Source organism: Nelusetta ayraudi, unplaced genomic scaffold, assembly GCF_046127955.1.
Source record: "Nelusetta ayraudi isolate G7.1 ecotype Tasmania unplaced genomic scaffold, CSIRO-AGI_Nayr_v1 ptg000001l, whole genome shotgun sequence".
In the NCBI taxonomy this organism is placed as follows: Eukaryota; Metazoa; Chordata; class Actinopteri; order Tetraodontiformes; family Monacanthidae; genus Nelusetta; species Nelusetta ayraudi.
The window spans coordinates 1973157-1997790 of NW_027466051.1; the positions used below are offsets into that span (position 1 = coordinate 1973157).

The 24634-nt window shown below is 48.7% G+C and overlaps 1 protein-coding gene across 1 annotated transcript; it reads right to left on the reverse strand.

Moving 5' to 3' along the window:
• Window positions 1–272: 272 nt before the first annotated feature.
• sned1 (sushi, nidogen and EGF-like domains 1) lies at window positions 273–23888 on the reverse strand. Its single transcript, XM_076024454.1, has 31 exons — window positions 23192–23888; window positions 17531–17818; window positions 16909–17049; window positions 16627–16789; window positions 16430–16555; window positions 16098–16211; window positions 15299–15412; window positions 14525–14638; window positions 13473–13529; window positions 13255–13362; window positions 10698–10835; window positions 10159–10278; window positions 9926–10042; window positions 9371–9517; window positions 8877–9050; window positions 8106–8219; window positions 7896–8009; window positions 7289–7405; window positions 7065–7181; window positions 6382–6669; window positions 5755–5938; window positions 4504–4616; window positions 4062–4340; window positions 3819–3954; window positions 2795–2877; window positions 2606–2704; window positions 2362–2478; window positions 1278–1365; window positions 1114–1193; window positions 968–995; window positions 273–866 (listed from the first exon to the last, which is right to left on the reverse strand). Exons 1-30 carry the CDS (start codon window positions 23396–23398, stop codon window positions 970–972), a joined length of 4083 nt encoding a protein of 1360 aa, XP_075880569.1. The 5' UTR covers window positions 23399–23888; the 3' UTR covers window positions 273–866; window positions 968–969.
• Between the last annotated feature and the right edge of the window lie 746 nt (window positions 23889–24634).

A 24634-nucleotide genomic window follows, 5' to 3' on the forward strand; every position in this document is an offset into this window, starting at 1 on the left:
ACCCTGGTCATGAACATCACTCCTCAGACATGGTTGGTGTTGTGATGGACCTGAAGTCGAAAGCACTTCATTCTCTAAATCAATGAACTACTTGCGGACACAGAGGCACCTTCATTTCATCAGCCACAAGCTGAACACAGACTTTTAGATCATTTGGAATTTTCTTTGGGATGTGTTGTATAGATCCAACAAGGGCTAGTCATTATGTTTTTAACCTGTTTGTGTTACTAAATAACCGTTGATCCCACAGAGAAAAATGGAAGAGGCACAAGTCATTTTGACATTTTTATTATTAAAATATTCACCTACAAAATGGCCTATAAACACTATTTACAGAGGAGCGAGCGCGGAAAAAAAGAATATTTATACAGAGAAAACAGTGTGCAACCAGCAACACGGGAGGAGACAAACTTTTTCCCGAACATCCTTGTGATCAGGAGTCAATCTGGAGTGACTTCCCTGAGGGACAAACCTGCAGCTGAGAGCTGAAAACCTCTCCTGGTGTGTCAGCGTGGACGTAGACATGAGGTAACTAAGAAAACTGCTGATTGCTAATAATACCTGCATATGATTTTTTTTTTTTTTCTTATTTAAGGAGGAATCAGCCATCCAAAACGTCACAGATGCAAAACGCTTGTGTAATTTCTTGTCTGTGCCGCTGAAGTCCCACCGCTACAGCTGGAACTTCAGCTTCCGAGAGTCAAAAACAATCTTGATTTTATTTTTGGCAACGGAAGTGTTCCAACAGGGGTCCTCAGCTCAAACAAAAATTGACCAATAATTAATTACTTCAAGTAGACTATTAACACCAAAAATGAAGTTGTCACATGACTGCGATGATCACCACCATTCAGTGCCAAGGAGCTCTGGAAAAAAAAAAAAGAAAGATGAAAAGGTTTCAGTTTTGATATTTCTGTGCAGTATTTTTTGCCATGAAATATTTTCTTCACCTGTCTGAGAAACAAACCTTTATTGTTGCCTGCTTGTTCTTCTGGCTGTTGGGAAAAATTCAAACAGCAATTGCATCAGTTGTCTTGAACATTTTTTTTTTTTTTTTTAATAAAAATGTAGTAAAAATGTAATAAAAGTAGTATTTAATGTGTCTGAACCTACTCTGACTTCTCCTGGGCAGCGCCGGTTCGCAGATCTCCCGGTAACAAACGTCCTGCTGCACTTTATACGTCCTTTTGTACCTGCAAAAGAACAATAACTGCTTGTCACGTCTTGGTGATGCGTGATCTCTCCAGGACGTGCAGATCAGAGTCGTTGCAACTCACAGGTAGTGGAAGACTCCGCCCTCCCACACGGGCACGCTCTTGGTCTCGGAGTAGAGGCGGGTGCAGGGGTGCGGCACTCTCTGGCACGCTGCAAAGAGCGGGACGACACAAGGTGAGGGGATTAATGTTGCTGAGGAGGGGGACGGGGTCGGAGACAGAGACGGGGGCCCCGGCCCGCTCTCCGACTGACTGATGGTTTTCGGAAAGGAATTTTTAAACAGTCTGACGCCGAGTGTTTAGATAGTCGAGACGAAGTGGAGAGGGCCACGGACGCGTCCAGGGTCTCCTCCTTCACTGCTTCATACACACCATCTACCTAGAAATCCATCTATCCCTGTACACTTCTGTCAGGAACCATGTATAAATGTAATGGCAATAATAATAAACAAATAATAAAATAAAATAAAATAATCAAAAAAGTAGTGGGAAAAAATGTTCAACAAAAGCCTATTTTAAAGATACCAATTGGAAATGAGTTGCAGAAATAACATTCAAACCCGCTGGTAATAATGCAAGACCTCCTATTGGTGCTTGTAGCCACACCTGATGCATGCTGCCACCCAGTGGCGGGTTGTAAACTGCACCTAAGGCCAGTCAGCAGTGGAGAAAAGCCTTTAGTGGCTTCACTTCTTTGGCTCTTGATAGAAACGCGGTCCAGTTGTGATCAGACTGACCGCAGTGCAGCATCCACACTGACTGTCTGTTTACAAGCAGGCAGCAACTTCCTGTTCCTGTCACAGCTGAAGCTTGGCTGTGTAAGTTGTACACTAAGAAATTGTTTAAAAAAAACAATACAAATAGGAGCTTTTCAAAAAAGGCTCGGCAAGAATTCAGACTGGTGATTCCCTTCAAAGCCAGCTGTAAATGACTCACAAGAAGTCAAAGAAAGTTAAAGAAGGAAGAAAAATCTACCCCTTTAAAAAAAACTCGGATGGACTTCAAATTCCTGAAGAGAAACACAGAGTGAGACAAGACGAAAGCCAGCCTGCTTTCTCTGCATGCATGCATTCATACATGCGTGCGTGGGTGTGCGCGCACGTGATTGTGTGTCTGTGTTTGTAGGAAGGAAGCTCTTAAAACTTACAAAGTTCACACTGCCTGCCCTTGAACCCGGCTGCGCAGTCGCAGACGAAGGACTCGCCTGCGCTCACACACGTCCCTCCGTTCTGGCAGGACACGTTGCGACAGTCATGCAGCGACTCTGAAACAGGCAACAGCTGCTGTCAGCCTTCGGGGGGCAGCGAGGGACTCGTGTTTCAGCCGGTGGTTTGTGTGTGTGTGTGTGTGTGTGTGTGTGTGTGTGTGTGTGTGTGTGTGTGTGTGTGTACCTGCTCTGCCTCTCACGCCGTCGCCCTGACTCTCCAGCGCCAGGCTGATTTTGTTTGTGGTCTCCTCCATCTTCTCCAACTTGATTGGCGGCTCCGGTTCTGTGAAGGAAAGTCGCTTTCACTGTCAGAGACTGGCAGGCAGAGTTGTGAGCCCACGCTGTGAACCACGCAGGTGGCTTCAGTACTCACTGGCCCGGAGTCGGATGGCTTTGCGGGGTATCTGAGTGATTCTGGTTGTGATTCTGCCTCTTCTGTCGATCAGCTCTGTGTACCTGAGAGGAAGCAGCGGTGAAATTGTTATATTGTCGGATTCGTTGTGGAGTTATTAATTATTATTATTCTCATAATTTTTTTTGACGATATGCAATGTTATTAATTCAATTAGTTTGGTTGTTGTTTCTTTTTCTTTTTCTTACTCTGAATGATTATTTAATTTTGTCCTAATTGTTGCACAACTTTGCACTGATTTACTTTTTTACCTTAGTGAAAGGGAGTGAGAGTTAATAAGTTTTGCTTCTTCTCATTCCTTTTCGAATATGCTATATATGTTCATAACTTTTTTTAAATTATTATTATTATTGGTTGTTTGACACAATTTTTTCATGTTTTCATTTCATTCATAATTTCATTCATTCATTCATTCATTCATTAAATATGTAAATTAATTTACACATTAATATGAATTCTTTGACCAGTTCAAATGATAGTTAGTGTATTGCTGGGTGAGTGAGCATTGGTTGTACACTACTTGTAGCGATGCATTGTGGGATACTTTGGGCAGACTATACTGTATAGTGAATAACCACGTGCACTGGAGCCTCTGTATCAGGAGTCACCAACGTTTTTGGCACTGAGAGCTACTCCATGGGTCCTGAGTCACATGATGGGCTACCAGTTTGCTACACTCTCCTGAAATAACACACTCTCTCAGTTATATATTATTATTAATGATACTCATCTATGTGAAGACACTTATCAAGTTAATGGGTTCTCAATAATTATCAGCAATGACTTAACAAGGTTGGTTAAAATGACATTTTAGACGCAACTCAACGACTCATACGGTCCTTGGGGGCTACCTGGTGGCCGCGGGCACCACATTGGTGAACCCTGCACTATATCATAGCCTCTATATGGTGACTATATAGTCAGTAGGGGCCAGTAGGGGGCGATATCGGACACAGCCAGAGACGACAGTCCTTCCTCTCGCTACCTGGGTAATTCCTCTGAGTTCTCCATTTGGGTGCCACCTCCCGTCCCCTGAGGCTGGGACGGCGTGAGTGTGCGCCTGGCCTGAGCACCCGGTCCGGTGGGCCGGTCCCGTCGGGTCGCCCTGCCCTCCATCGGCACTGAGTCAGAAAAGAAAAAAACACTTAGAAAACAGCGAGCAGGCAGCAGGTGATCACATTATGACACCATTCCCCCCCCTCTCTCTTTCTCTCTCTCTCTCTCTCACAGGTGGTGAAGGTCAACCGCTGGGGGGCGCTGTGGAGCTGCTCCTGCCCGGCGTTCTTCACGGCGGTCAGCGTGACATGGTAGTGCTGGCCGGGGGTGAGCTCGCGCAGAGTGTGCGAGCCCAGCTTCCCGCTGGGCAGGAAGCGGCTCCTGGTGTTCAGGCCTCGGGTCACGTTGACCACGAAGCCGTCGGCCATGAGCGCCACCTCCCGGCCCCAGGTGATCAGCGCCGAGTTGGCGGTCACCTGACTCAGCGAGAGGTTCTGTGGCGGGAGGGGCCCTGAGTGGAGGGAGGGAGGACTCATTAAATAGAAATGACATTTATTCGCTTTTCAAAACGACTTTAAAGGGAGTTGCTGCTTTTTTCTTTGTATGTTTGTCATATATTGACAATGAAGTCTGAGTGTTAGTCCCAGTAGTGACTCCAGTCCCCCGTGACCTACGCGTCCAGAAGTGCAGCGGTCCAGCCGAGTGGCTGGTGGAGGGAAACTCGTCGGCTCGAACTCCACTCTGCGTCAACACGTCCACCGTGTACATCAGACCAGGAAGTAGCGAGCTGGGAGACAGAGAGAAAGAGAGAGAGAAACATCAGCGCTGCAGCAAATACAGCAGGGTGCCTGACAGCAACAGGCGAGGTAAGGGGTGAAACATTGACCTCTAGTGGTTGGAAGCTACAATGGACGCAGAATCAAGAAGAAAGAAAGAAAGTAAAAGAAGAAAGGAGGACAATTTGTTGCTGATGTAACGCAAAATGAAAAACTGTATTTCCTTGTTGACTTTTACTGAAGCAAACAAACAAAATTCTGAGCTGTCCCCAGTAATGTTATAAATAAAGGTAATACATTTTCAATAGGGACAGCTGCTGAACTCCCCCATCACAAAAAACCTTCATCACAAAGCAACTTGTGACCTTTTTCATTTGGAGTTTGTGAAGAAGAGGATTAGAACAACAAAATAAGACAAAACAAAAATGATTATAACAACAATCATTTTGTTAAGTTTTGTAAATTACAAAACAATTTTATGATTTATTAATTAATTTGCCTTATATGTACATTATTTATTTTCCTTTTTGTTTAAATTTTGTTTTCTGTAGCCACGGTTCCAAATGAATCTTGTTGGTCATTTGTGATGCGTCTGTTTTAAGAGTTATTAAACAATTTATTTAACCGTTTAATGAAATGTGACTTTTCACCTTGACTTGTACAGTCTCCAGAAGAACCCCCGCATCTTGAAGCAGCTCTAGGTAACTTGAGCTTGCTACGAGTTTGCTACGACAATAACGTCATAGCAAACGTTCAACACTTTTATTACTTCGTCTTTCATCGAGGTTACTTATTGGGTTCCATTCCGTCATTTTACAATCTTATGTATTTGTAATAGTAGTGTGTAAGACTGCTTCTAAATAAACGCGTGACGTTGCCGTAAAGTGGATCGTCCAGCGTGTCGGGTCGCGCTTGAAAGTTACGCAGTGCAGTTAGAGCCGGCACAACCTCCCTCTCGCTGCCGAGGCGGCACCATTGATCCTATTAATCGGTTATCTACCGCTTTACTGAGTTTGGAATCAAAATTTTATGGTCGAAAAATTACCTAGAGCTGCTTTAAAAGTAGACCGGGTACAACGCTGCAACACCGCCACCGAGTGGCAGCCGGCGGTACTGCAGCTCTTTGCACGCCTTGTGCTGCGCGCTTACCCGAAGCTGTGCTCCGTGCTGCTCGTGTTGAGGACGGCGGTGCGAGCCTCGGAGCCGTCAGAGGGCAGCAGTGACACGTGCACGCGGCTGACGGCGGCGTGGCGAGAGGCCTGGACCATCCAGTGCAGCCACACCTGCGAGGACGACACGTTGAGCACCTGCAGCTGCTCCACCCGCAGAGGCCCTGTGCCAAACGCATGAAAACACCAGAGTTGGGAAATTGTAAATGTTCCAATGCTTTCTTACCACGCTCACACGTAATTCAGTTAATATTTGCAGTTGTTGTTGCTCCATGTTGTTCAGTCATAAAAGTGAATCATATTTTGGAAGGAGATTATTTCCTCGACTTTGGAGTCACCGTTCAGTACATTTTCAGTACGTACGTTTAAACTTATCAAAAGTTTAAACATTCAATAATGGCTCACTGGTCATAAGTATTATATTATACTACATTAAGAGTACGACAGCTGTTAAAAAAAAAATTTCATCTTGCAAAATGACCAACTAAGGTATTGTTTCATTAATGGCAAAAAAGGCAAAAAAAAAGAAAAATCGACTTTTTACTTATATCTACATTGCAGAACCTGTACTTTTTTTTTTTTAATAGAAGTACAGAATGTGACTCACTGGTGCGGATGAGAGCGGTGGCCGGCTGGCTGACGTCGTTGTTGTTGGTGTTGCGCTTGGTGGAGAAGGTGGAGATGTTGTAGAGGACGCCGGGCGTCAGACCCCTCATGACGTGGGTGAGCCGCTGCCGGTCCAGCAGGTCAGACTTGCGGCCGCCGCGCCCCAGCGGGCCGTAGCTGACCACGAAGCCGCTGACGGGGCTGTTGGACGGCTCGGGCTCGTCCCAGCGCAGCTCCACCTCGCTCTCCTCCACCCGCACCACGTGGAGGCCCGAGGGGGGCAACAGGTCTGGCGAGGCAGCGGAGCAGACAAAAGAAAAACAGAGAAAAATACAAATTCAAAACAATAACATTGGTGATTAAAAGTGTAAACATGTATGTAGCAACGCATGTATTGTTTTGTTAATCGCAAAAAAAACAACAAAAATCCTCAATCAATCGTAAATCAAAATTTAAATAGAAACTGTGCTTTCTTTACTTGAGTAAAGCGGTTGAATCAGTACTTTAACTTTTACGAGAGTATTTTTCTTTTTTTTTTACACATCTATACTTTTACTTAAGTACAGAAAGTCAACACTTTTTGCCACCTCTGACTGAAGTTGAATTTTTCGGCCAATATATTTTGAAAAAGAAAAAAAAATTCTTCTCTTAAATCCTTTGATGAGCCATTCGACCTTCACTGACCTCTCTCGCAGTCTTTCCCCGTGTGTCCCGCTTTACAAACACAGTTGTAGTTCCCCTTCCTGTCGCTCCTGCAGACGCCCCGGTTTCCACACGGTTGCATGACGCAGGGATTCTCCACTAGGTGGCGACAGAGAACGAGGCAAGGCGAGGCGAGGTGAGACTTTTTTTCGGGGCTCCCAGACTCGGAGGCTCCCCCCCCCCCCCCCCCCCCGACGGCCACTTACACATCTGACATCGGTCGCCGAAGAATCCCTCCTTGCACAGACACAAGTAGCCGCTGCGTCTGTAGCCACGACACACTCCACCGTTCAGACACGGGTTGGACTCGCAGCCGTCGTCCTCTGTGCGCACGTGCGTTTTAAGGTAAAGTTAGTTAAAGGTCCACTGTGTAAAATTTGGCTTGATTTATGATTTTTATATTGGTAAAAAAAATAATATACTGCCCATATACATACATACATACGTACATACATACATACATATTTATGTACACACACACACACACACACACACATATATATATATACATATTTCTAAGGAAGCCTGATGTGGACAATCCAGCTGCCTGACTGCACATTTTGTAATTAGGGTGACTGTTAATGTCTTCAAAATTCCAACAAAGAAGAAGGTGGACAAGGTGCAGGCCACCGTAGCTCACTAACAAACTCAGGAGGGGGAGGGTAAGTGAAACACTCTTGTCACCACTTCATGTTTCAGTTTCTTCTTCAAAATCTGCATATATTGGACCTTTCAGTAATTAAGTAATTCCTATACTGCACAGGTTAGAAACAGATGTAGTAGGACTGAGATACTGGTTGGTTGACCCCGTACCAAGTTCACAGCTGAGGCCTCTGAAGCCTTGAGGGCAGTGACACACATAGGAACCCAACCGGTCCTCGCAGGTCCCGCCGTGCTCACAGGGCTCCGACAGGCACTCGTTCACGTCTGCAACATACAGGACACGTGTGTGTGTGTGTACGTGTATGTGCGGATTGTGAGTGTTCAGACCCCAGAGAGCTCCTCCTCCTCCATGGACTCTACCTGTCTTACAGCGCTTCCCACTGAAACCCTCGGCACACTCGCACTGGAAGGATCCCACCAGGTTCCGACAGGTGCCGCCATTGTGACAAGGCAGCGCCAGACACTCGTTGATGTCTGTGGCGGGGGGGGGGCGGAGTCTTGCATGACAATCACAAAGAAAGGAGCGTGTACTCCGGCAAAAAAAAACAATTTTTGGGAACCCCTACAAAAATCTGATAAAGTCCATCATTTGCTTCTTCTGCTTGCTCCACTTTTCACACTTTGTGATGTCAGAAAGGGTTGCCATATCATACATCATTTAGTGGCCACACACCACCAGCCAGGTGTTGGCCCCCTCCTTTGACACATTCCTGTTTTTGGAAGGTCAATATGTGGAATTGGCAATTCTTTCAATATGTAATCTTTCCTTTGTTGGACCTTCCACAAGAGGGCTTCGGAGACACCAACCCGGCTGGGTGTGTGGTCACTGTGACATCACAAAGCGTCACGTCCAAAACATGACCACATTCTGTGAAAAGTGGGGTACAAATTACTAAATGACCTTAGTGTTACTACTATTATAAATTACTACTCTCACTAAATGATTTGTTATTACTAAATAACATCTAACTTTTATTTTTGGATGTCTTGTCTTCTTCTCACCGACAGGACGATGACCAGGGTCACTGCTGGAGCATGACGCTATGTAATGTTAATGTGTAATAATAGACTACTGTTGTTATCAGTGTGTGTGTGTGTGTGTGTGTGTGTGTGTGTGTGCAGCTCACAGACCTTCACAGACGGCCGGCTGGCTCCAGTCCCCCTGGATGCCACAGATGCTCTTGGTGGCAGCCTGCACCGCTATGAATCCTGGGTGACAGACGTACGCGGCCACGGATCCCAGAGTCGTCGAGGAGAATTGAACGTCGCTGTGCTTCACCTGTGGCGGTGACCCGCAGCCCAACTCTGGAACACCAGAAACAAACACACGAGTGACGTCAGCGCGGCTGCACGGCAACACGGCGGGTTCTCTCTGTTTCCGTCCCGCTAAAATTACACCCAGGGTCGTGAGAGCTCGCCGGTGCGAATCACCGACTCTAATCTGGGTTTTTTGGTCTGTTTATAGCCGATGCAGACCTTGAGTATCTGAGCCTGAGGGGCCTCCGGTGCAGCAACACCGCTAAGATTATCCCGAGCCGGCATCTCGGTGGCTTCGCGGCTCAGGACGCCCCCGGTGGTCGTTTTGTTCTTTTGTTTTCAATTTGGCTCACACGTGGTTAGCTCACCCGTCGTCGCCGCCAGCGTCGAGCTCCGGTGGATCTCGCAGTGTCTGCCGCTGAAGTCGTCCGTGCACTCGCACTTGTACTTGCCGATGTAGTGGAAGCAGGTGCCGCCATTCAGACAGGGGCTGGAGGAGCAGGGGTCGGGCTTCCCTGCAGTCGCAGCAACAAAAGAGGGCGGCAGATGAAAACTAAAACCTGAAGACCCAAGCTGTCAAGATTGGAGGGCAGCAGCTCCATAAATGAGACAACTAACAGTCTGTCATCAGAACAAGAAGTTAAGCGGATGTTATGGCACTATTTCGTCACTGCATGCCGTAGTTTTGCTTTGCATGTGCACCAAAACAAAGCGGCTACCCGCAGGTCCTCAGCAGCGCCCCTCTCAGCACCCAGAGAAGGATGCTCTGAGTGGATTGGTTTGCTTCCCTGTAACTTTACAGGTTCCCCACTGCTGTGATGTCACTCCGCACTAGTTCGCTCACTATTTGTTTTTCATAGGCTCAATGTCAGGTGTTGCTATGCAAACAAAGTGAAGAGCCAACCGACCAACCAACGACTCACCCACTTCACAGTGCTTCCCGGTGAATCTGTAGGGGCACACACATCTGTAGCTGCCCGCCTCCTCCTTACAGGAGCCTCCGTTGCGGCATGGACCAGAAGCACAAGAGTTGAGTCTAACTGGAGAAGAGATAGTGGGGGGAGCGGGAAGTACAGAAAATAATTAAAAATCAACAATTGTACATATCATATCATGTATAAGATGCAAGACGTCCACATCTTTGGTGTCTTTGTACCTTTTTCACAGTGCTTCCCCCAGTAGCCGTACTTGCACTCGCAGGTGTAGCCGCCGTCCCGCTCGTAGCAGTAGCCGCCGTTTAGACACGGGGACGAGTCGCAGACCGATCGCGGCTGTACTGAAAAACATGCACCAATACTTGACTGTGTTCCACAGAACGCAATGCGAGCACGTCTCGTTCAAGAGTCAAGATTCAACATCTTTCATTGTCAGTATACAAGCACAACAAAAGTTTGAGGACTATCCGGGCTTTCGCACACAGACAGGAATATACATGCAATAGAAATGTAGCGCACATAAATAAGTTAAAAGAATACGAAAGATATAAAACACCTCTATATTTACTGAACTGAAATGATTCACAGTTAGCAGCCAGCGTTAGCAGCTGCAGGGCTCACAGTTACTTCCTGGTTTCGACAAAGCAGTTTTATATGTGAGGTTCTCAACACGGCTGAGTGAGATATCGTAGCTGCGATGGGACTCTGCAGACGTGTGTTTGTGTGCTGTTGGGTTGTTGTTGGTGCGTGAGGCCCTTACCATAGGGGTACAAGTCCTTGTCATCCAAGGCATCCAACACGCCGGTCTGACACGTGCACATGTAGGTGCCGCCGTACTCCAGGCAGGGTCCTCCGTCCGGGCACGGCCGGCTGTGGCTGCACGGCGTCTGCATTAATTCTGTGGTGAAGGGATCAAGACAGTGGGGGAGGGTGAGGAGGTGGAAGTTGAGGAAGAGGAGGAGAGGAGGAGGGAGAGAGAAATGTCTCGGGTCATTCTTTGCTCTTCTTCTGCTGAGGCGGAGGCTGACTGACCACACTGCAACATCCATGCTGACACAAACAGCTACTCAGCCCGCGTTTTTTTTTTGTCTTGACTAAACTCTGCCTGTAACTCCGCCTCTTTCTCCTCGGAAGATGCTGATTGGTCTGTTTGGAATCTGGCCAGCTGAAAACACTTCCGATTGGAGTTGCTTTTTTTTTTTTTTTTTTTTAAGATGGCTGTGTAAGACTTGAGACCAATAATTTTTTTTGGAGCAGGTTCACAAAAGCTGATGGCTTCCTATTGGTGCGTGAGGCACCTGCTATGCCTTCACTTTGGTGAGTTGTGATGGCCCATGGCCGTCCAGGCCACTGAACTAAACTCTTGCCAAAGCTAGCAAGTCTTCATGTTCCTTTTTTTTCATGTAAACATGCCAGTTGTGACACAACCACCGCTGCTTGTAGCATCAATGTGTTTAGCAGCGGCTCTGTGAGCAGCAGTAGCCGCTGCTTTCTCTTCTTCCTCTGTGGTTTTAAAGGACGGCGCGCGGCACAGCTTTAACCGGCTCCTCAACGTTACAGCTGACTGAGAAGACTTTCAGACCGGAGATCTTCAAGACAGAGCCGCTGTGTTTCGTGTGCGGCACCCACAGAACTGACAGTAGAATTCCGTGTGGCCGGACGGACAGACTCACGTCCCGTCGCTGTCCACGCGCACTTCTCTATTCCGAGACTGGCACTCCTCACACACACAAAAACAGTGTGTGTGTGCGTGAGACTCACGGTTGCATGTTTTTGCTTGAGCTCCATTAAAGTGGCTTAGGTCGAAGTTTCAATCGTTCGTCAGGATGTAAACACTCCAGGAGGTACAAATGTCCTCCACGTGCCGGGACTCTTTCATCCGCTCGGCTGGACTTGCTATCGCTCTTCTCCTGCCCCACAAAGTCTGCGGGACCGGAGGAGCAGCAGCATCCATCACCGGCATTGCCAAGAATGTTTTTATTTTCCCCTCCGCCCGCTAACCCCCTCACTAATTGTAGCCGTGGATCAAAGGCGCTGCGGCTGTATCGCGGGTCCGCTTTGAAGTCAGAGGAGGCTCCTTTATATTTTCTGATGATATGGAACATACTTGGAGACCCCAACCTGCAGCCCTGGGGGGCAATTAATGGATGCTTCATTTGGGGGAGACACTTTCATTGGCCACCACCTGCGCCGCCCGGCGACTTTGATCTGGGAGTCTCTGATTAGTGCCCGCCCGCTCTCCTACCTCCTCCTCCTCATGAGGACCGAACCCCTTTTTCTTTCCACCGAGGCTTCCCGGAGAGTCGGGCAGGAAAGTATTTGTGAGATTTAGGAGAGCCTCTATAAGCGCCGACGCTTATTTGAGCTCACGGTGGAGGAGCAGGCGATAGCGGTGTTTATCTGGAGGGTTGTAGTCCGATCGCTGCTCTTTAAATACAGCTAAAGCTCCCGCATTACCGCTATTCTCTGATCTTTCTTTATCCTTGGCTCTGGTGAAGCAGCCCTCACATGATTGATTATCAGGAAACATTGTTTTTAGCCCTCTGTCTGCAACCCACTCTTCCTGGGTTTTAGCTTCTTGCTAAAAGTGAGGCTACTGTATATCTGAGCTGCCACAAGTTTTGGAAGGGGACGAAGCCAAAGTCCGCAATAGTGATGTGGTCACTAACCTGATTCGGTACTGTTTTTCCTTTGTGACCTCACAAAGGGTCGACTTAGTATTTTGCATAATGAGTCACTCAAGTGTGTCAATTGTCTTTTTTCAAACAGTTTTAAGGTGACACAAGATGAGTGAAGCTCTCCTGAATAGGATGTTTCATGTCTATCATCAGGTTCCAAACTGCTTCATGGTGATGCGAGCAGCAGCTGTGGCTCGTATAAAAAAAAAAAACCTGCCAACGTCCACAGAAGCAAGTGGCAGTGGCGGCAGCAGCAGAGGCGGCGGCAGCAGCAGCAGCAGCTTGCATATTTCAGCAGCCCCGTCTGCAGAGGTGACCTGAATACCAGCGAGTGGCTCCGCTCCGCTCGTAAAGAAATGCCCGTCCCGCGTCTAGACAAAGCGCTTCCTCTTGTTGGTAAACTAATAAAAAGCGCGCTGTAAAAAACAATTATTGTGAAGATCAAGCAGCAGGCTGCGGCTGTAAACACGGGCGGGGCCCCTGTCAGTTTTTGATAATTGCACAAATCCGTCCAAAGGCGGCGGGTCGGTCTCTTCCAGCGGCGCCGCTCCAAAGCTCCTGCAGGATGTCCCCACCCTCCCCTCCTTCCATGCCTCCCGTCCTCCCCCCCTCCTCTTCCTCTGCCCACAGGTGCACTACCTTCACACTTGTCGCCATAAAATCCGGGTGCACACGTGCAGTTGAAGGTCCCGGCGCTGGTCAGGGTGCAGATCTGGTTCTTGCCGCAGACGTCCTCACCGCAGGAGGCTGCGGGGGAGAGGGGGGCTGAGAGACAGAGGAGGAGCTCAGCAGAGGGTTCGGGGGGGTCAGGTATCACGATCACAAACAACCTGGCCCAGAGCTGCGGCTGCTGTTACCTGTAAGGTTGGTGGTGGTGGTGGAGGTGGTGGTGCTGACCTGAAGCTCCAGCAGCTCTGGGAGAAGATGGATACCAGTTCAGTTAAAGGTCCAGTGTTGCAAACTTTTCAGGAAGTCAATCATTTAATGAAGCCCGCCTGACAACGCATTTGGTATTTAGGCCACTGCCAGACGGGCTTCCTGAATAAATGGCCCCGCAAGATGGCAGTTAACTAGCAGCAGTATCCTTATTGCTCTATTTATGTTCTTATATATATAAGAACCATGCTAAGGGTAGCACCTAATTATTTTGATTGTACTGTGAGTATACACTTTAATTAATATATCTATGGGCAGTATGTTAAGCTTTTGTCAATATAAAAAACATAAATAAAGCCAAATTTTACACACTGGACCTTTAAGATCCAATTTATTTGCTGAAATCCCAAGAAGACTGAGAATAGAATTCTGTGTCTGTGTTTGTTTGCGATGCAGTTTTATCTGCACGAGTGAGCACACAATCAGAATGTGGGCCGTCGTGCTGCTGATGAAGTTTCCTGTTCAGTGAATCGGCCTGTTGGATGCAACTTGTGCAGACACACGCCTCATCGGATTAACACAAGATTTGCATATTTCCACAGAAGTCGGTCACAGGGAAACTATGCCAGCCTGGATCCCGACCAGACCAGACCTGGACTAGACATACTTCAGTTAAAAAAAACCCAAACAAAAGCGTTTTATACTTCATTATTCACGTGAAAATCCCCAAAACAATCCGTGTAATGCAGCTGAATATAAACATTATCTGCAGCTGTGAGATTGCACAGGCAGTCATGGTTGTGCGTTGCACGCTGAGACTGACTGAAAGTTTAATTTGAGCGAAGCATCAGCAGAGTTTCCGTCTCCTCCGGCCCTCAGGTGAAGGTATGCTAGGATTGTTTTGGGGCTTGCTGGAAAACGCTGCAGGACGGGACGGGGAGGCCAAACAGGAAGGCAGCGTGAGGACTCGGGAGTGAACAAGTGTTTTGTTTTTTTCTCTTTGCCATGCCTTCAAGGCATGAAACCCAGTCACCTGTCTCGCAGAGGGCTCCCGTGAAGCCGGTGGGACACAAGCAGGTGAAGTTGGCGACCTGGTCGACGCACTCGGCTCCGTTCAGGCACGGCTGCGACTCGCACTCGTCCACGTCTGCAGGGGGCCCAAGGGGAAACTTTTAGTGCTTCTGTCATGTACCCATTGACAGTGTTCACTTTGCACACTCTGCACTTTGCATAATCAGCTATCATGAAAATAAAATCTCTCTACAGGTCCAGAAAGTAGCATATTAATCAGTACCCTTTGTGACATTTATGAAAAGTCATGCGAGAAAAAGTAAAGGATGGATTTTTTTTATTTTCTGATGAGTTCACTGACTGGATGAAGTCTGAGTTTGTTAAAGAAAACACTGATAATGTGAATTTTGCCTTATGTCAGATGTTTAATATGGCTGTGATTTGATTTGCGGCCGTCAAGCTGAAAGGAACAGAAGGAGGCTGCCGTCTTATACATGCAGCTGGATTAAGATCAGTGAACTTCCCCCTGTGAACGTGTCTAGTTTCAGAAAACAGGTGTCTGGTATTAACATGAATCCTCATCACATGTAGATACAAGGATTCATGAACTGCGCTGGGTTCGGAAATTCCAGTCCCAGGCGGGATCCAGTTTCATCAACGATCAATCAGAGCCAGATTAGCAGGAGGCTTTGACCCCGAGAACTTCCTCGGTGAGCCACCGCTCCCCCCAGTGACCGCTGAAAAAGGCTTTTGAAACCGACCTCGGACACTTTTTGAAAGGGAGACCCAGACTCACCCGTCTCACACAGGACGCCGGTGTAACCGGCCTCGCACACACAGGTGAAGGAGCCGGAGCCTTGCACGCACGAGCCGTTGTTGAGGCAGGGTCTGTCTTTGCACTCGTCCACGTCTGTGACACACACACACACACACAGGAGAGGGGGGAATATTTACTCAGCTGATTAATATATCCGGCACAGTTCTCCTCTCACTCGACAACTATGCGCTCCTGGCTGTGAAAGGTATTAGAAGAGTGCTGATGCACAGGAGTCCTATAAAAGAGGTGAAATATTCTGAGGAACTTTGATTTGTGTGCGAATGTGAAGGAAGCTCCCTGCATTTTTCTTGAATTCACCAAATTTTCCTTGTCTTTCACATTTAAAAAAAAAAAACATAACAAACTGGACATGCCAGACATTACATAAATTTGGGAAGGACGAAAACAGAAGAGTTCTTTTTTTAAGGTGAGGTGGCAGCTCTGACTGATGTGCAGCTCTCTATTTTTGTCTGTGCAGTTTTGACTGGTCCACCACTGGCTTTTGGAATGTGTGTCACTTCTTTTGGGAAAAAGTCTCGCCCCTTTAAGAAATAACTTTAATAACTGGAAGAACCTTCACAGTCAAAGCGAAGATTCAGATTTCTTCACTACAACTTCAGCCAGTTGCAATGACGCAATACTTCCTATTGGGGAAAGGGATGACCCCATTGCTCTTGAACTTGATAATGCACTTGAAATCGTTTCTCTTTTCATATCATTTCACAAAGCAGGGAGTTTGCGTGAAGATGTGTGTGAAAAAACCTGGTTGTGGTCATACCTGTCTCACAGTGAGTCCCAATGTATCCAGAGGGACACCGACAGATGAAACCATTAATCTGGTCCTCACAGACGCCTCCATTCTGGCAGGGATTGGAAGCACACTCGTTGACATCTGCAGTGGACACAGAGGAGGCAGTGAGGCTCCAAATTAGGTACGAGGGTGACATCTGAGGAGGATCCCGTCAAAGCTGATGGGAGGTATTAAGGTAATACCCAAGTCTACCTCAGTGGGGTCATGCAAAAACAAGTCGATACCATGTCCTGGCTGAAAGGTATTCATTTCAGTGGGGTGGGAAGGTCGCAGGAAGCGAGGGTCATATCCCGACTTACTGATCTGACATCGTCGTCCTGTGAAGCCGGCCAAGCAGGAGCAGGTGAAGGAAGGGTTGCCGGTGATGCAGTCGTCAATGCACTGACCTCCGTTCAGACACGGTCGCAGGTGCGGGCACACTGACGCTGCAAGGACATTCTTGTCGTGAGGCAAGGAAGACTCTGAATAAGAAGGACTGAAGTCTTGAGGTTTCTACCCGAGTTGTTGCAGCTGCCCACTTCCACGTTGGCATCATCGATACGGAAGACCCATCGTCCCGGGTAGCCCACGTTGGTGGTCCCCTCCACGTCTGCCACATCGGCTGTGCGCGAACCCGGGATGTTAAAGTAGCGTTTACCGTCGCCGGCATTGAAACCTGCCTAGGAAGAGAGTAGCGAGCAGGCAGACGGCACAGGCAGACGGCTGGATTAGAGTCGTGGTCGCCGAATCCTTGCCTGAAGCACTCTGAGGTGAATTCTGTGCAATTGTGCAATCTTACCTGCGCCGCGATCCCTCCTAGCCCGGCTCGGTTTCCTCCGCTGGTGGCGTGCATTCCGGTTGTCCAGGTGATGTTATTGTAGTGAAATATGGTGAAGGAAAGCTCTCCGTCCGTGATGAGCACCACCTGAAAAGTATTCACCTGCGCCGACAAAAAGGGCAAGGCAGTCAGTCACAATGGGGTTGAGATGTAATTTCGAAAGGGACATAATCGTGATATGAATTCCCAAATCTCAGTAAGATTGTGATAGACTTTCTTGTTGTCCTCTTCCTAAGCAGTGGTTGAAAACACTTTCAGAATGAACCCCAATAGCTGCAAGATCCAGCAAGGATCAAATCAGCTCCAAATTTACAAGCTGATATACCCTGCCAGAAATTTGAGTCGTGATGGAAAACAACTCAATCTCGGGGAGGTTATACGTCCTATTTGCCTTGGCTTTTTGCTGGGATTCCCCTAAAGATGTTGGGAAGTGTTTTTAGGGAGGGAATTGTCTGGAATACCCTCTATCCTCCTGCAATAGAGACCCGATCCCAGGTAAAAGTTAGAGAGGGAAATTGTCTAGCCTCTGTAAACTGCCACAGTAAACCCACTGTTAGATTGACAGTGAAGATTTATTCCGTACCGGAGTCAACGAGTTGCCTCCGAAGAAGGTCACTTGGAGCCACGTTGCAACGAGGACCCATGTCGCGTTGAAATTGGGTAACTCCGAGAAGTAGGTCCTGACGTCGTCTGAGGCTCTCTTCAGGATGGAGGCCTCCTGGCTCTCCCTGTAGAACACTTTGCCAGCCCGACGGTTGTCCACGTCGGCCCAGAAAGGTGCTACGACCCGCCTGTCGCCGGCGATGGGGAATGCCACAGGCGTGAACTGAGACACCTCCCTCAGGAAGGACACCAGGCCGTTGTTGTTAACCTAAAGAGACAGGAAAGAGGCAACGCTCTACGGTTAGTTAGGGTTTGCAACTTCTGGGAAGCTGTTAGGACGAGGATTGGTGGGGTGGGGGGTGGGGGGGGACAGCTAACCGAGGTATTTTGACCTCAAGTTGTAATAAACACTGGCATGAGGTAGTGGAAGCCACCGTCATGGGTGTTTGCACTTCTTGACTAGCAAACAGATGCTACATTTCCTTCTGTGAGGCGACAGCAGCTGAGAAAAACAACCAAGAAACTGGAATCTGCAGCACGTCCACCTGCGTAATCGTCACCCCAGGACGGATGTTCACAGCTTTTACAACCACAGACGACCAAACAAGCCGCTTCACTCCTCAGTGAGAACTGCACCGTCAGCATGAAAAGTGAATTCATTTCAACTGGAACGATAGTAAATGGAATAAAATAGAAAACTTATAAATTTCTACCTCGTAAACACAACACTGACATTATGTGTCTTGGCAAGTATCCAGATGGGCACACAGATAAATATTGGTGTGCCCTTGTACCCTCTTTGTCCGTAGTTGCGGCAAACGGCGGAAACACTGTTGAAGGTTGTCAAAATAGACAAGTTGCATGTAAGAGTTGAAATCTGGCCACTCCAGTTGGAGGTTAATCTTCCTCTGGGCTAAAGACAGTGGACGGACCAGATGGCAAACTGTTAAAACCCAAACCACAACAGTGAAGTGCATTAGCCAGAAAATCCAAACAAGAAGTTTAAACAGTCTAAAACCCACAATAAACCTGAAAAAAACATTAACAGTGATGACAAAGAATGAAAAAAACCCTCTTCTGTTAACCACAGTAAACAGAACTTTTAACATTTAAGCAACAGCGATCCGCTAGAGAGCTCAGAGCAGATGCGGCAGATCCTAATGTTTGGCTACAGCTTCACAGCTAATAAAAAGCAGTAAACTGCAAAGTTCTGCAGGGTTGAATACGCCCGAGATACTCGTGTTACTCAATCCATTCATTCCCGCAAAAACAGATTCTTCGCAGTGTCGCGCCTCTCCCACTTCCTCTGAACCGTCCACGTTTCAGTGACCTGTGATGGCGACACAGCGACGGTTTCTTAGGCTCCGCTTCCCTCCTGCGTGTATGAAAACCATAATTTGAAGGACCCGGCTGTGAAAACACCGGAGGAAGTTTTGTTTGGCACTGCGCAGGGGCCCAGAGTTAATTGCCCAACCACAGCCTCCCCCCCCCGCCACCACCACCACCTTCCTGGCTGCATCGGGGTGCCGTGGTGAGATCGTGGTCAATGGGAAAGAGACGGCAGAGTGCCAGGTACCGGGACCGGGACAAGGACGATGACCAGGACCAGGACCAAAACCAGGAACAGAACCCAGACCAAGGACCAGGAGGTCAGTCAGAGCGCCATCCCATACCAGGAGGGCAAAGACAAGAGGGCACAGGACTGGAATGAATAGTGAGACCTGCAGGAAATACACGGGTCCCACGCCCACGCAGCCACTAATGAGCGCTGTGGTGGCAGCGGTCTGGAGGTCGCCCCGCTTACAGCCAAAAGCCGTGTAGGAAACCAAGCTGAACACCAAACAGTTCACGGTCCAATACTGGAATCGCATAAATTGCCTAATCCAATCTCTGCGCGCATCTGGATCTGCTTAAACAAGTGTATTTCTTACTTGTTAAGAATTTTTAGGGGACCGCTCTGACACGGCAGTAACCTTAGAGGAATTCAAAAGAAGGTTTTTTTTTTTTTCTCCTCCTCCTCCTCCTCCTTCTTCTTCTTTGCCTTGCATGCTTTTTTTTTTTCTCCCGTCCTTCTCGTAACGAGCAAAGTGGGGGAGGTTTTCCCGTCCGTGCATCGCACTTATGTGTGAGAGTGAACGGGTTCAGAGCTGCCTTGTGTTGTGCACTAACATGACCAAGGTCAGGGTCCCTCAGAGGGGAGAGAGGTGCGATCCGTCAGCGCTCTCACACTCGGCGGTGCCACGCCGCTCAACAACTCCCTTGTTTTCCTTCTTCTTTTTTTTTTTATTTCGCCGGATGCATCCAGGATTTTGCTTGGGTGGGTTCTTTTTTTTTTTCAACGGCAATTTATGGATTAAAATAAACTTTCATCTGGCTTAAGTCGAGCCAAAGAAAACTGGCCCCTGAATAAAAAAGGTGCCCGTGGACTTTCTAGAGAAAACATTTGGTTTCCCCTTCAGAGAAAACGGCGGTTTCGCAGCTACCAGCCCGCCGAGTTGTTTGACAGAGGCGGAGGAAGCCACAAATGTCGGTGCTGTAAGCATTCCAGAAAAAAAAAGTTGTTTCCCGAAAGGAAGGACGACGCAGTCTAAATGGTGGCGGTGTGAGACCCCCAGTTCAAGGCCGAAATCCAACAGTTCCAGATTCTTCTTCCCGCTCTGGCACAGAGCCGGGGCGAGGAGATGTACCCGGCTAATTCCTGCTGAAGTGATTTCTTCCTGCGGCTCTGTCATCACTCTGAGCTTCACTGGCAAACCAGCAGAGACTCCAGGAAATCACCCGGCCCGGCCAAGGAATAGTCCGCTCCATAACCCGCCTGGTGAGAAAAGCCGCGCAGATTGTTTTTTTTTTTTCCACAAACAAGCTTCCAGTGTTCACACTTGGCTACGCTAACTCCCCACTGCTGGAGGTCAGAGAGCAAGGACAGTCTAGTTTGTGCAACGTACATAGTATACAACTGATGAGCACGCACACACACACACACACACACACACACACACACACACACACGCACGCACTCAGACACTTTATTTGCGGAAGGACACGTGTTATTTTTGTCTTTCTTCCTCGCCGGAGCTCCAACACATCAGCGCGTCTGGTTAACCACCACTCTCACACTTCCCTCTGCAGAGTTCAGCCACCCAGGGCCATGGTTTCTGGAACGTATTTCGCAGATCTGAAAAGTATTTCACAGCTCCAAAAAAAGAAGAAAAAAAAAATCCCTAAACTGGAAACTGAATAAAGACGGCTGCAGCTACCAGCAGCAGTGGTGACCTTTGTTTTTTTTTTGAAAAATGTGCAGATTTATCTGGTCCACCCTGGGAGAACTGCCTCCCCACATCGGTTAGTCATATCTCCCATCCACTTACGCGCGGCCCTCCTGCAGAGTACAAAGGATCTCTCGACATCTTTGCACCATACATAGAGCGAAGGAAAGCGCGCAGAGTCGCTGAAGAGGAGCCGATGAGCGCTAGCAGATGTGCAATCTGAGTGGCGGTTAGGCGGCAGATACGTAGGGGCCTTTAACGGAGTTTATTTGTAATTACGCGGGCAATCTTTCGGACATGCGCGGCCGTCCCCTACTATCCAGCCGGTTTGTTTACACACAATAAACGCCCTTAATTCACCTTCGGCAGCGCTCTGACATCTGCTTCTAAATCCGTTGCACTTTCCTTCCTCTCTCATTGTTTTTGGAAGCCAGTTTGCTGCACATGCATCTGCGCTCCGTTCCAGCGATCGGTCATTCCTTGGGATGAAGCAGCTGGACAGTTCCAGAGAGGGTGGGCGGCCGGTGGGAGGAGACCCCTGCCCTGGATCAGCAGGGGGAGGAAGGGGGATCCCGGCAACGTGTGAAAACTCCCCCACACAAAGCAAAACACAGGGGCGGCCCGGTTACCAGCAGGCAGAATGAAAACTGGGGGCGGGGCTTGGCTTGGCTGGGCTGGGCTGCGATGGGCGGAGTCCTGGGTGGCCGGGTGGCTGAGGTTGTTCATGGCCACGGCTAAAAATAATAAGATAATAATAATGACAAGGGACAGGGGCAAACAGGACAGTGGAGGTTTAAAGGTGTGTGTGTGTGTGTGTGTGTGTGTGTGTGTGTGTGTGTGTGAGGTACTGCCAGGGAAGAAAAAAAATCAAAAATTTGTCTTGGTATAAACCGTAAGATGGCAAAAAAAATAATTTAATTTCAACATTTCTTCTTGGACCGACCCTGCGCGGCAGTTGTCGCTCTAGTCCAAAAAGAAGAAGAACTACAGGAAGTGACTGCGGTTTAATTTGGGCGAAGAAAAGTGATGCTGCTCTCCAAATCAAAGTCTTGGTCAATTTACGAGGCTCCGGTAACGGTCGACAAATCATTCTGGAATTTTTAAGCGCACCAAAAGAATTCCACCTCCAGCAGCCACGAACCCTGAAACACAACAGAAGATAAACACGCCTCGGAGATAAGTCGTATTTCTCAGTTGCAGCTATGTGGGAACGGCCTGGTGGAAATAAGGAACCAAGAGGGGCACACGAAGACTAAAACTGTGATTTCCAAGCATGATTCTAGACTTCCGGCCCCAAAGTGACGTGAAATGTGTTTTCAGAACAAAACAAAAAATATCAAAAAAAATGGAATGGAAGACATGTTTGAGCGTTAGGAATCAGCTCCCCTCCCGCTCTGCTCTGACCTTTGCAGGGTGGAAACGTGAGACAAATCCGGCAGATTTACCCAGCATTCCATCTGCTGTGTCAGGTTATCACTTCAGGAACTTTAGGAATTTCTTTTTTAATAAATGCATGTGATAAAAGTCGAGGCCGGGATCCAGCAGAAACTTGTCCCATCCTGTCTACCCTAATCCAACGGCTGTGCATCAGTATGAGGAAGAGGAGGAGGAGGAGGAGGAGGAGGAGGAGGAGGAGGAGGAGGAGCAGTGATGCTCTGGAATCTGGTGCCAAACGCGTGAGAAACTTGAGGTGACAGACCGCGTGCGGACACCGGGGGCGCTGAGGAGGAGGGAGCGAGACTGGCCTCACCCCACCTAAATTGGGACGACATTCCTCCAACCTTGGCCTTTATTGCCATGGTACCTCAGCCTCCCTTGGCTGGAGCTGCAGCCAGCAGGAGGAGGAAGAGCAGCAGCAGCAGCAGCAGCAGCAGCAGGAGGATTGCGGATGCATGCGGCACAACAGGTGGTGTTGATTTGAAGCACTTTTCCATGTGCCGGGCTTCAACTCATGACAGCAGGCAGATCAAAGCGCAGCGAGAAAAAAAAAAAGGCAAAGAATCCCTGTCAGACCTCCGCTCCTCTTCCTCCTGCACCACCTCTGCTCCACCTCTGCCTCTTCTCTTCCTCCTCCACCAACTCCGCAACTTTCAGCCCACGACACAGCCTGTCAGCTCCTCTCATCAGGACCTCGCCAGCCCTGTCCCACAGTTGTCACAGGGGCCACGTGGTCGGGATGACATGACAGCACGAGATCCCCTCCACCACCAACCCACCAATCGGGGGAAGGCGTGACATTCTGCACAGCAGGCAGACGCTGGACCACGCGAGCGTGCGCAAAAAAAAACAACACACACGCAAACTTCCAAAGAGCGCGAGCGCACGCACGCACGCACGCACGCAAAACACGCGCACGATAACGACAATATACTCACGTAGAGCCCCGTGTGCCTGTCGCCGAAAAAGGGGAAGGCCACGGAGATGTCCACCAGCCGCGAGCCGCCGTCGTCCTGCGCCACGGTGCGCGCGTCCCCCTGCTCGCGCCCGAAGGGGTAAAAGTCCTGCAGGGACACGGCGGCCCCGGTCCCGTCCAGGGAGAGCAGCAGGGTGCACAGGCAGGGCAGCAGGGCCGGCAGCAGCATGGTCTCCTGCAGCCCGGGATGGAGCTCAGCGGCGCGGCGCGGCGCGGCACGGCACGGCAGGGCACGGCAGGGACGCACACCTGAGGGGGCAGCAGCGGCAGCGGCAGCAGCAGCAGCAGCAGCAGCAGCAGCAGGACGTCCCGGCCGGCAGCGTCCTCCCTCCTCTCTGGTCCTCCTGCAGCGGTTCAGCGGCTCCGTGCGCTGCGAATTCCTGGCATTCTGCAGCAGCTTCACTGCTTCTGACGGAGGCTGACACTCACTCACTGACTCTGACTGGGAGGAAGAGAGCGGCTGGATTCAGCTGGGAGAGCTTATTATTATATTTTTCCTATCCAAACCTACAATCTTGGGGGGGAAAAAAAGAACAACAACAAAAAAAAATTGAACAGAAAAATGAAAAACTACATAAAAGTGTTTTTGCTCCCTGATGGTCAGCTTAGAAATATCCTCAATAAAAGCTCTATTCTGCCTGCCAAAGGACTCCTTTCACTTTGTGGCCACGCCTGCACACCCCTACAGGGGATTCACTACCTTGCATAATTAGCTCCCAGCAGCCAATAGCAGCGCGGTGGGGCGGTGACTGGATTAGCAGTGGGCGTGTCTATGGTAATCAAAGAGCCGCTTGACTGAAACTCTGACGGGATTTTCTCCTCTTCTGCTGCAGAGGAGGGGTGTGAAAACACACACGGAGAGCAGCATGAGAGGTGTGTGTATGACAGTGGGAGAGTGTGTGTGTGCATCTACTCAAACACACAAAGGGGGGAAAAACACAACAACACAAAATGTAAAGGTCCCATATTTATGATTTATGACACAGTCAGATCTTTTGTTCCTCACTCATGGGGCAAATACTTAACAATCTTTGCTCCAAAAGTCACTTTCCTGTGCTGACCTTCAACCACACCACATCCAAAAGCAAAACCTTTACTTAGCCCCGTGTTTACAGCCGCCTGCTGAAAAAACTCATGCTCTGTTGGACCTTTTCACACGTTGGAAGGTGACAGGCGGTCCCCAGGGGCGGAGCCAAAACCTGAGACAAGCAGTGGTGCAATTTATGACATCACAACGGAGTGAAATAAAGAAGATCCTCAGATTTTTCTCATTTCTCAGAAGTTCATGGACAGGAGAGATCATTGGCAGGTTTGTGTCATTCTGCCTTAGGAGAACCGCAGCGAGGATGACACAGGAGGTCAAAGGTCGAGTCTCAAAGAGCTCCTTAATGGTGTGAAAGGAACA

What these genes read in the sequence shown, in the direction of transcription:
- sned1 (XM_076024454.1), bottom strand. Translation starts at nt 23,398, where the DNA reads ATGCTGCTGCCGGCCCTGCTGCCCTGCCTGTGCACCCTGCTGCTCTCC. An exon ending in TGGGAAGCGCTGTAAGACAG is followed by an intron (nt 8,010 to 8,105) that starts GTAGAGTCCATG and finishes TGTATGTTGCAG; the next exon opens with ACGTGAACGAGTGCCTGTCG. An exon ending in GGGGAAAGACTGCGAGAGAG is followed by an intron (nt 6,670 to 7,064) that starts GTCAGTGAAGGT and finishes CTGCCTCGCCAG; the next exon opens with ACCTGTTGCCCCCCTCGGGC.